This window comes from Ursus arctos, unplaced genomic scaffold, assembly GCF_023065955.2.
Source record: "Ursus arctos isolate Adak ecotype North America unplaced genomic scaffold, UrsArc2.0 scaffold_12, whole genome shotgun sequence".
In the NCBI taxonomy this organism is placed as follows: Eukaryota; Metazoa; Chordata; class Mammalia; order Carnivora; family Ursidae; genus Ursus; species Ursus arctos.
The window spans coordinates 35,386,068-35,398,630 of record NW_026622786.1 but is presented as its reverse complement, the minus strand read 5'-3'; the positions used below and the strand labels follow the sequence as shown (position 1 = coordinate 35,398,630).

Below are 12,563 nucleotides of genomic sequence, written 5' to 3'. Positions count from 1 at the left end.
TAGAGCTATCTGGCAGTACTAGTGACTAATCTCAGTCAAGGAGAATTAAGCCTTCTGTTTATAAATATCATGTTTCCAAATTCCATGTTTCCATTTCCATGTTACTATGTTTCCACTACACATGTTATCATGTGTGTAACTTGAGAGTCAGGTACACATATTCCCCCAGAATAACTGCAGCTACAGAGAGGCTGACACATTAGAAAATATTTTAGCTCGTTTTTCTTTATTAATTGATCTCAGAAAATATTGTTCATCTTTTTCTTAGATTCTAATATCACAAAAATAGTTTAATATAAACGGTGACTTCTAACTTTAAGAAATTTAGCTATAATGCTGTAAAGCTTTTCAATTTTTCCTTAAGTTTTAAATTTGTATATATCACTAATTCTTATAAGCTAGTTTCCTTTAGACCTTAGTGTTGCACATATAAAACCAATGCATTACCTTACATTTGTTGGTGTTAAAAAGTCACAAAAAACTTGGAAACAAGGCAAAAAAGTAGGTGCCACATTCTTTCGATGACATAAAGTGGTGAAGGCCACCTAGTGATTTTCTAGAGAATGTACTTAGAATCACTGTACAATTGCTTAAAGGACCCACACTTGGTGAAGATATATATATAATATCTATATAACAAATTGTGCGTGTGTGTGTGTGTGTATTTAGTGAAATTATATTAACTTGTAGATTTCTGTCCAGCGAAATGGACAGCCCCCCAAATTGTGGTTTATTCTCCTATATCTCACCACAAATTTAACAATTCTTTATTAAACTGTATATCTATTCATATAAAGATATAGATATAAATACAGTCACAGTTATAGATATTTATAGACACATATATAGATGTAGATATAGATATAAAGATATGTAACTTTTCAAATGCTATTTGAGCCAGTTTTAACATATCACTGGCTCCCTTATTAATAAGTTGAATAAAATCTTAGATGTTCATTTTATATTTTTATGAAAGTCATAATTTTATCTTTTTGAAAACTATATTTTATAATTCCTAATAAGTCAGCTACTTCACCTTTAAGCCTTCTGGTCCTGGTTCACCTGCAAAACCCTTTTGACCTGGTTTTCCCTAGAAGAGAACAGAAAAAAAGAGATACATTTAATCATTTTCATTTTTGGAAATTTCCAAACATTTATGATATTCAGACCGTTCTATGAGATGAAACACTTCAAAATCACTTGATAAATGCATTTTAGCATACCCATTAGTATCTATTCTACAGTCTTACACTGTCTACTGTGTGCCCTGCACAGTTCTAGGGGTTGGAGATTGAGGAACGCACTAAGCATACCTGCCTTCATAGAGCTTACATTCTAATAAGGATGATACCATTTAATAAAATAAGTAAAATATATAGTATGTTAGGTAGGGGTAAATGTGACGGACATAGGAAGGGAGATATAAACTGTTGTGGGAGTTTTGTTCAAATTTTTGTTAAGATTGCCAAGGAAGACCTCACTGAGAAGATGGCAGTTGAGTAGAGACTTAAAAGGAACAAGTTATATGGCTATCTGAAGAAAGAATATTCCAAGCACAGGAAAAGAACACGTGCAAAGGCCCTGAGGCAAGAATGTGACTGGTGTGTTGAAGAAACCATGAAGAGTCCATGAAGCTGGTGCAGAGTAAGAAAGGAGATTAGTTAAAAGATTAGGTCAAAGAAAGGAATGGGGAATGAGAAGCCAGGTCATATAGGGCCTGGAAGGTTACAATTAGGGCATTGCTTTTTACTCTGAATGAAGCAGGAAGACTTAGAAAAGCTTTGAGAAGATTAGTGTCATTATCTATGTTTTAACAGGATCACTTTGATGCAAGTGTGGGAGCAGGCAGTCCAAAGAGGACTGAAATAATTCAAGTGAAAGATGACCGTGGCATAGACCAGGGTGGTAACAGAGGAGGTTGTGAGTAAAACTGTATATAGTTTGAAGGTAGAGCTAACAAGATTTGCTGACAGGTCAAGTGTAGAATGTGAGAGAAAGAGAAGAATCAAGAATAAACTCAAGATTTTAATCTGAGTAAGAGACTAAATGAAATGAGGAAGACTCTAAGAAGAAAGACTTGGAGGGTAAATTGGGAGCTCAGTTGTGGACCCTGCAGTTTTATAGTCTTGTTAGAAATTTAAAGTAGAGAGATCTTGTGGTAGTTTTACATGTCCAGAGATTCAGAGTAGAAAATTCTGATCTGAACATATGATTTAGGCAATCACCAGCATTCTGATGGTATTTAAAGCCATTAAGACTGGACCAACACATCTAGGAATGAGTGTAAATAGAAAAGAGATCAAGTCCACAAACAAAGCCCTGGGTTTTGTGGATTTACAAAATTTTGGAATTTGAAGGAATGAGGAAAATATGCAAATTTCCTGCCCAACAGTTAGGAAGAAGATCATGTAAGTGAAGAAAGTGCTTCTAGGAGGAGGGTGTGATCTTGTCAAATGACCATTGAATTTAGCAACATGGAAGTCACTGATGACCTTCATAAGATCATTTGTTTTGGAGTGGTGGGGACAAGAATGTTTCAGCAGATAGGGTGAGGAGAAAAACTATAAAGAACATGTATAGGCAATACTTCTGAGAATTTTTTACTGAAAAGGTAAGGAGAAAAAGGTAACGCCTGGAAGAAAACCTGGGATCAATATGTTTTGTTTTATGGTTTTTAAGCTGGAAGAAATAATAGCATCTTTCTTTGCTGATAGGATTGATCCATTAGAGAGAATGAAATTAAGATGCAGGTGAAAGTGGGAAATAGTTGGGTCAATGTTCTTCAGTAGGCACAAGGATAAGATACGTAGTAAACAAGTGGAAGTTTTGACCTTAGCTAGAAAAATGGCCTGTTCATCCACAAAAACAGGAGGGAAGGCCAAGTAAATGGTATAGACAGAGAGGGAGATAGAAGCAATAGTGGAAACTTATAGAGGTTCTCTGAATACTTCAATCTCCTCAGGGAACTAGGATGCAAAGTAATGGGCTAAGAATGAAAATTAGAGAAATGAGTGGAGTTGAGAAGAGAGAAAGTGTAAAATAATAATTAGAAAATTAAAAGTAAATGAGTATGGGGGACCTTGAGCGGTTAAGCATCTGCCTTTCGGCTCGGGCCATGATCTCAGGTCCTGGGATGGAGTCCCACATCAGGCTCCCCGCTCAGCAGGGAGTCTGCTTCTCCCTCTGCCCCTCCCAACCTTGTGCATGCACTCTCTCTCTCAAATAAATAAATAAATAAAATCTTTAAAAAAAAGAAAAAGAAAAGCAAATGGGTATGGGAATAGAATTCAGAATGCAATCAAAGGGATAATTTAGTGTTTTAAGCATGATGAGGAGGGATGTGAGGTCTCTGATGAAAACAGGAATAATGGAAAGGCAATAGGATCAATGGATTAAAATTCCTTCTGGAACTGTTGGATTGGTTACAAGAGAGAATGACTAGAAAGAAAGGAGATTATGGTTGGGGAACGAGAAGTTTGAAAATAAGGAGAAGCTGCTATTACTGGTAATGACAGGGTAAAGGCTATGACTATAGAAGGTAGTACAGAAAGAGTAGAGAATACGATCACTGAAGGAGTGGAAGTCAAAATCCTAGATATTGGGTAGATCAATCCATAGTATGTGGTTTCTAGTATCAAACAACTGATATCTGATTATACAAAATTTGATTAAGGAGATCACTATGCCTCAATCAATGTGTGTGACAAATTCAAAACTAAGAGTAAAAAAAGTGTGTGTGGGGGGGTGACTGTTACATAGAATACTAACTTATAATACCTATCAGGTATTACAGATTTGGATTTTATTACTCCTATCCATTAACAAATACTCTTATTTTTCCTTCTTCAAACAAAACAAGAAAAACAAAACAATCCTCCAGCTTTTATTGTATTTTGACTACATATAAAAACTTTAGCAACTTAAAAATTATATTTAGGACCTCTATCAAAAAAGTTGCTCTAATTTTTACCTCTGCCTTGCTTAGAATTCTCTAGCGGCTTTCTACCAAGCACAGAGTAAAGCATAGTATCAAAAATCATCCTACTATTGTTAAATATCAATTGCTCTCTAATCAGAGATAGGAGAAGAAATGTAATTAAGAGCCTAAATTCTTAGATTTGTCTATGATATTTACAGAAAATTTTAAAATAATATACTTTATTCCATTGTTTTGGAAAAAGCCTTTGTGAGAATATTTCTTTCATCTCTAATAATGTGATACTCACTCAAGCATTACAGTAGATTAAGAAATAGTTATACATCATATCTACATTATGAAAGGAATCTCTCTGGAATCTGTATCAGCACATTAAAAATCTCTTTGAAGTCAAGAGATTCAGGGCATCAGTGCTGGCGTCATTACTTCTGGTCCTGTTTAAGTTCTGCCATACTAGGTTTATCTTGAGCATGTTATGCTTGAGCATGTAATAATAAGGCCTTAGACTAATATTCTAAAAATGTGGGCAATATCCTGTAGGGTTGTTTTCAGGATTAGAGATGATTCATGTGACATACTTAGAGCAATACTAGGCTTAAATTGATCTTCGACCAATAGTAGCAACAATAGTTATACATATTAAGACTGAGTTGATAAGAGGCAAACATGGTTCTCCTGTTTTCTAGAGAAGTAAATTTCAAATGACATCAATTATACTGGGCTCAAATAACAATAGCCTTTCTGTTATATAAGTCATCACCTAACAAAAAATGAAATAAAAATTATTCTTTTTTTCAGTGGGATAGTTTCGTATATGTGCTAGTAAGGTAAAGGTGAAAAAGAAAGATTTATTGTTTCCTTAAACGTAAAAATGTTTTAAGAACCTGCATGTTATGATGTTCTCAAGAAAAAAGAATGAGATGTATTTCACGTGAGTATAATGACGTTTCTTAAAATAAATGTGATACACACACCTTAATTATTTCATAATAATGTAAGCTTTGGTCATGCATGCCCAAATTCTTAAAGAACTCATTTTCAGAATTTGAAAACAGGTAATTCATATCTTACCACAAAATATTATCTGAAGAAAAAGTTGACAGAAAATACATCTTATTTAGTTTCCATAATTTTACTGGCACACTTAGAAAACAGAAAATCCCATAATATCACTAAAATGGCTAAGGTATTTAGCTTTCTATTACATTTTGAGAAACTTTTTAATAAGCACAAATTACAAAGACCATAAAACTACTGAAGGAAAAGCAAATATGTGTAGTAGGCATATCATTTAAAATATTGCTGGGAAATTCCAGTTATAGGCCTATATTATTTGGAGGGATTGTATGGTTATAGTGTTTATTGTCCTTTATTATAACTTAAAATTTGGTGCTATTAAAAGACATTCACATAACAGTTATTTTAAGAGAGGCATTTTTTGAAAAGTATTTATATGATACTTACTCTTGGCCCCAGTTCTCCAAAGGGTCCAACTGGTCCTTCTTCTCCCTTAAAAAAGAAAAAAAAAACATCAGAATTTATCATGGGCTGAAATAAGTATTTAAAAAGGTAAAGCCTTATTCTATTTATTCTGAAATCTGGAACCCACTGAGATGTGATGAAAATAAAGCTGTGACTTTCTTGTATTTTATTTTTAAAAAAGATTTTATTTATTTGAGAGAGAGAGAGAAAGAGAGAGAGACCAAGCAAGAGTGGCGGGATGGGGAGGAGGGGCAGAGGGAAAAGCAGACTCCCTGCTGAGTGGGGAGCTGGAAGTGGGGCTGGATCTCAGGATCCTGAGATCATAACTTCAGCCCAAGTCAGATGCTTAACCTACCCTATCTTCCCACCCAGGCGCCCCAACTTTCTTGTATTTTATTGTGCCATCCCATAGCATTTTAATATTTTGAGTGACAACCCCACATCTGCCCTAAATGGGACATGCACTATTTGACTGTTTTTAAATTGGTAGATGATAAAAGTTATATATAGAAAGTTGAGAATGAATAAGAGTGAAAATGATTAGGGTTTCTATTACAAAATCAGGATATCTGAAAGGGGGTTAATATCTAAAACATATGAAGAATTTATACAACTCAACACCAAAGCCCAAATAATCCAATTAAAAATGAGGACCTGAATAGACATTTTCCCAAAGATGACACACAGATGGCCAACAGACATATGAAAAGATGCTCAGCATTCTTAATCATCAGGAAAATGCACATCAAAACCACAACAAAGATTAGAAATCACTGAAATCATAAATTAAGGATAACCTTTACTTTCTTGGGCTCAATATCTCTCCCACACAGAGAGGAACTCAATTAAATTCTTAATAGATGGAAATCAACACACATTGGTATATTAAAAAGTTATTGGTACAGAACATGTTTGCTCTTGGCACATTTTAATACTTCACTTATTCAATAAATATGCTTTTGAGTCTTAGTTCTGTTTTCAGTCTTAAAGATACAAAGGTATATTGGATCCTACTGAATGGAGTTAATGTCTAGAGCTTTTTCTTGACTAACTTATAGGTCCAATATTCTTTGGGTGAAACCAGTTATAATGTCATAAAAATACAAAATCTTGTGCATTCTTCTAAGGATCAAAATATGTATGAGTAGATAGAGAATACAGAAACATAAAAAAAGAATTTTTATATATTATTCTCTAAGAAAATTCAAAAGTAATATTTTTATTACATTTATTGACAAATTTTCTAAAGCATACTGACTTTTCATCTTTAAATAAAAAGTTGATTAACATATCTGAATAGCATCCATAGACCTATTTAGCATCATGTATTCTATTTTATTTATTTGATCAACAAACATTTTGCTCAATGCACAATTCAATTAAAATAAAATTTACTAGGTCATAAATATAAAACAGATACAAATAGCAAATATATATTCTAGTACATACAAGTGAGATTCTAGCTCATATTCTTCAGATATTCCATGGAGATCATTGACATAAATTACTTAATCAATTCACAACACTGAAAATTATTCCAAATTCCGTTTCATATCTGCCAATATAAAATGGTAACCTGAAATCCTCTATGGCAAAAACTGCCCACACTAAAGCAATGTTTTCCTTTAAACAAAAAATAAAAAGGGAAAATTTGAACTAAAACTATTACTGACTGGATATTTATTTCTTCCCATACCTGAAGTCCTTTGAGACCAGGAGGTCCAGGAGGTCCCCTATTTCCAAGGAGTCCCTATAAAAGCAACGTAAGCACAAATAATAAAAACTGTAGCTCAATTAATATTTTTCAATCAGCATTAATCTGGAGATGGCCAATACAATTTGGTACCATTCCTTTCCCATTATTAAGTTATTAAAATGAGGTCAGAGGGTAGGTGAGCAGAAAACTACAGGACATCCAAAAGAATGGGAAATGTAGGATAAACTTATTTTTTAAAGTATGCTGGTGTTCAAATAATCTGCTCAGTATGTTACTCTTCAACCAGATACTCAGAAAAAGTACTTCTGAATTTAAAGCCATGAGTACAATTGTTAATTTGATAGTAGTACAATAAATACGTAACAGAGTATCCACAAAGTCTAAAGACAGGTGGAAGCAATATGCGCTATTTTAATATCTGTTAAGAGACTAGCAGAATCCAGAACACATTAGTTGCACTACATGTTCCTCAGCTTATTTCCCTTCTTAATACAAACTGGTAAAAAGAGGGCAATTTGCAAAAGAAAGTAACAATCTTAATGTGATTAGGAATTTCACGATTAAAAAAACCCTTTTGTTAATCAAAATCAAAATCAATGTTGTTAAAAATCAAATGCTCTCTGAATAAAAATTCATTAAAGTCACTTAAAAAAATCTTCCTACTTCAGAAAACACCCTACAGTATCTATTTAACATGGTGACATTTTTCTTACTCAGTTCTGTTCCCCTAACTATACAATGTGTCAGCAAAGTTTTAAGTTAAATAAAAACTACCTTTTGCATTATTGCTTTTAGTGATTCTATAACCATTAAAAGATTTTTATCTAATTTTTAAGTGTAGTAAATATCTATGCCAAATAGTGAATCTATCCAGGTGGGATTAATCTTTAGTTCCAAAATGCAGCAGGGTGATAAACTGCACAAGAATCTTGTCTTCCTGTTATACCTTGCTCTATCATTGCTATGTTCTAATATAAACAAAAAATGAAAAACTCTTGGTCGATTTAACAGTCTATAATGTATTATCACAAGCTCATGTATATAGCACCATTTAAGAAACTGTATGACTTTAGGCAATAACATTTTTGTGCAGCTATCTTATTTTTTTATTGGAAGAGATGGATTAGATTATTGAAACGGGTGTATGTTGTTTGATGCAAATCCAACATACATTCACAAAAGCATCCTAATTTTACTTAGGGAAACACTGTCTCCTCATTCAGCCCACATGATTGAGAACAGGTGAGTCCACCCCTGACTAAGTTTGAGGGTTGACATGTACCTAAGTCGGTCAGCATATTCTAAGCCCTAGAAACAGTGATTGGTTCAGTAATGAGCCAGAAACCGAGCTCAATCTAACTAAAGGAGATTTTGGACTACAGTGGAACAGCTGGGAGTAGCATTAAGGATGATGTAAACCTAAAGAGTGGGAAACCATGAAGCCGGAGAGAGGCTGAGAATGAAATCCATAAATTAACAAATGAAAAGAGCAGGAGTAATTGGATTCTAATGATATTGTTTGTGGTCCTGGATTTAGTTGTTTGAATTCCTAAACTTTTCTCATATTTATAGAATCACGTTTAAATTGTGTTTTCATTACTTATAACTAAAAGAATTCTGACTGATAAAATGATTTCTAACTCTTAAATATCCAAAAATACTCTTCTAGATCTCTAAGGGATAGGTTTTAAGTATTCAGACTGATGTAAAGTATGGAATCAGAATGCTCTGATATTTCCATTCCATCACAGGACAGCTAATCCTTAATTACTTAATTCATCGTTCATTCATTTTTTTCATCCAACATTTATTAATTTTCTACTATGCATTAGGTCCAATAAACAGCACAGCATTTGGCCCTGAGTATACAAAGACAAAACACAGTTCCTATTCTCAATGAATTCATAATTTCTTAAGGATGATGACACTTTAAAATAAAAATTAGTAAACAAGAGTTGTAATAGAAGTAGAAGCAGAAGCAAAGTATAATGGGAACTTACATGAAAGAGCAAAATCTTTTCTGGGAGGGTCAGAAATTTTTTAATGTTTGCGAATAATTCTGTGTTGAATTATGATAGGCTAATAAAAACTTATAGCATAAAATAAGCAGACACCACAAACTTATTAACAACTTCTGGGGTTCAAAAGATATTGATGAATATACAATTCTAGATTTCTGTGTATGTGTAAGAAGCTGGCTCAGCTCCATATCCAGGGTGTAACTAAGAGAGGGCTGAGTGACCAAAGAAAACCAGGTTCCTCTATTCTCTCATTGCAGCTATTTACTCTGCACAAGTGGTACCACTGACCAAGAAACAAAAAATGACTTTCAGATAAAACCTTTTTCCTTTATCTTCCAAGACCAATTTACAAACTTAAAAGAGTTATAAAAGCTGAGTTAAAAAAAAAAGAACTAGTTATAAGCTCTTTATAAGAAACACACATAAAACAAAAATAAAGGGAGATTTAAAGTCCAAAAAAGTAGAAAAAGATATTCGAGATTCACCAGCCCAAAAATAGCTGAAATAATCACATTAATGTAAGATATAACAGATTTTAAGGTAAAACAGATTATTACAGTTAAGAGGGTCACCAAATGATAAAAGGCTGAGATTAAAGAGATTAAAGGCTCTCAATTTTTATGCAACTAATAAATTCCAAATACATGAAGTAAAAACTAATAAATAAAGATAAATAGAAAAATCTAAAATTAGAGAGGGAAATTTTAACACATCTCTCAGAAATTAATAGATCCAGTGGATAAAAACCAGTAGAAACAGAGAAGACTGAAATAGCAAAATCACTTAATCTAATGGCCACATGTAGAACACTGAATCCCCAAGTTGGAGTTTACAAATTCTTTACAAGCACATGTGGAAGATTTGTGAAAACTGACCTCAAGAAAGAAAGAGGGCCGTAAATGTCTATCAACAGTTGTATCGATTAAACAATTATATCTACATGGTGGGTTACTATTTAGCAGTAAAAATAAATAAACTGTAATTATATACATCAACCTAGAATACAGGGAAAAGGTCATTGAAGAATTTATGTAGTATGATTCCATCTATATGAATTTCCAAAACAAGCAAAATAACAAATATTGTGAGAGGGTATACACAGATGGTAAAAGTATGGCAAAAACAAGAGAGGGGTTATCTATAAATGGAAGAAGGGAAGAGACAGATGTGATTAGTGAGGGATACTCAAGAAGCTTATAATGGTCTATTTCTTAATGTTAATACAGTTTGTTTTATTATCATTGTTTAAACTGTGTGCATATTTCATATTTGTTATGTTAAATACACAAATTATTTTAATTTGGAATATATAGAATCTGAAGTCAAGTCAGGACTTGAATTCCAGCTCTGAAGACTCCTAGGGCTATAACCTGAGTTTCCTTATCTATAGAATCATGTTACCATCATTATCATAAGGTTGTTACAATAAAGAAAAGGGTACCTTGAATATAACAGGGACGCAATAAATATTAGTTTCATTCTCCTTATGCACTGAGCATTGATTAGTGTTTGCAACAGTCTTTGAACTGAAATTGCACTTATCTACCTTATATATTCACCATATTTATAATTTGCTACTGTTATTCTTCAAACATCTTTCATCATTTCACTCCTTTCAAAATCTTCCATAGAGTAAAAGAGTAGAATTTTTGTATATAACTGGAGTTAAGTTGTTATCAGCTTAAAATAGATTGTTATAAGAGGCTTTAATCAAGCCCCACTGTAACCAGAAAGAAAGTATCTATGAAAGATACACGAAAGAAAACAAGAAAGGAATCAAAGCATGTCACCATAAAAATTCAATGAAACACACCTGAAGACAGCAAGAGAGGAGAAGAGGAACAAAGAAGCTATAAGACAAAACAATTGCAATTAACAAAATGGCAATAGTAAGTCTTTCCTTATTAGTAATTACTTTAACTGTAAATGAATTAAAGTCTGCATTCAAAAGACTTAGTGTGGCTGAATGGATTTAAAAAAAGATCCAACTATATGATATCTACAAGAGACACACTTTGAATTTAATGACATACGTCAGATGAAAGTGAAACATGGAAAAAGACATCTAATGCAAATGATAACCAAAAGAAAGCAGGTGTGGCTATACTTACATCAAAAAAAAAAAAAAGAAAAAGAAAAAAAAGACTAAGTCAAAAACTGTCATAAGAGACAAAGAAGAACATTAACTAATGACAAAGGGTCAATTTGCCAGGAAGACATAACAATTATAAATAAATAAGCACCCAATATCAGATACCCAAATACATGAAGCAATTATTGACAGAACTGAAGGAAGAATGAGAGAGAAATAAAATAAATGCAAGAGATTCCAATGCCCTATTTTCAATAATTGATAGAACAACCAGACAGAAGATCAATAAATCTTCTAGGAACATAAGACTTGAACAACACTAAAAATCAAATGGACCTAATAAACATATAAAGAACATTCCACTCAAAGCAGAATACACTTTCTTTCAAGCACATATGGAACATTTGCCAGCACAGATCACATAGATCACATTTTAAGCCACAAAACAAGTCTTAACACATATAATACAATTGAAATTATACCAACTATCCTTTCTGACCTCAATGAAATGAAACTAGAAATCAATAGCAGAAGGAAAACTGGAAAAGTCACAGATAGAAGAAACTAAACAACACACTCCTGAAGAACCAACGGGTCAAAGAAGACATCAAAAGGGAAATTAGAAAATATCTTGGGATAAATAGGAATGAGAACACAATATACCTCAATTTATGGGATGCATAAAAGCAGTACTAAGAGGGAATTTTAAAATCATAAACACCTGAATTAAAAAAGAAGAACGATCTCAAATAAGCCTCAGGAAACTAGAAAAAGAACAAACTAAGACCAAAGTTAAGAGATAAAAGGAAATAATAAAAATTAGAGCAGAAATAAGTGAATAGAGAATAGGAAAACAATAGAAAAAATCAAAACTAAAGGTCATTTTAAAAAAATCAACAAAATTGACAAACATTTAGCTAGACTAACAAAAAGATAAGACTTAAATAAAATAAAAAATGAAAGAGGATCATAAGATACTAATATGAACAATCGCACACCAACATTTTGGATAACCTAGAAAACACAGATAAAACTCCTAGAAACATATATCCTACCAAAACCGAATCATGAAGAAATACAAAATCCCTCAGATCTCTAACTAATAAGGAGATTGAATCAATAATAAAAAACCTCCCAGCCAGGAAAAGCATACAACCCAATGACTTCACAGGGGAATTCTACCAAACATAAAAAAAAAAAAAAAAAAAAAAAAAAAAAAGAATTAATGTAAATCCTTTTCAAACTCTTTCAAAAAGCTGAAGAGTAGGGAACACATCCAAACACATTTTATGAGGCCAGCATTACTCTGATACC

General features: G+C 32.7%; 1 protein-coding gene across 1 annotated transcript in view; it reads right to left on the bottom strand.

Annotated features, from left to right (window-relative positions):
• The window catches only part of COL24A1 (collagen type XXIV alpha 1 chain), a 366,899-nt gene that overhangs the window by 196,178 nt on the left and 158,158 nt on the right, over window positions 1-12,563 (bottom strand). The window contains exons 21-23 of the mRNA XM_057310505.1: window positions 7,116-7,169; window positions 5,402-5,446; window positions 1,037-1,090 (exon numbers count right to left, since the gene is read on the bottom strand). Coding sequence (XP_057166488.1) covers window positions 1,037-1,090; window positions 5,402-5,446; window positions 7,116-7,169 — 153 coding nt within the window. The remainder of the gene's footprint in view (window positions 1-1,036; window positions 1,091-5,401; window positions 5,447-7,115; window positions 7,170-12,563) is intronic.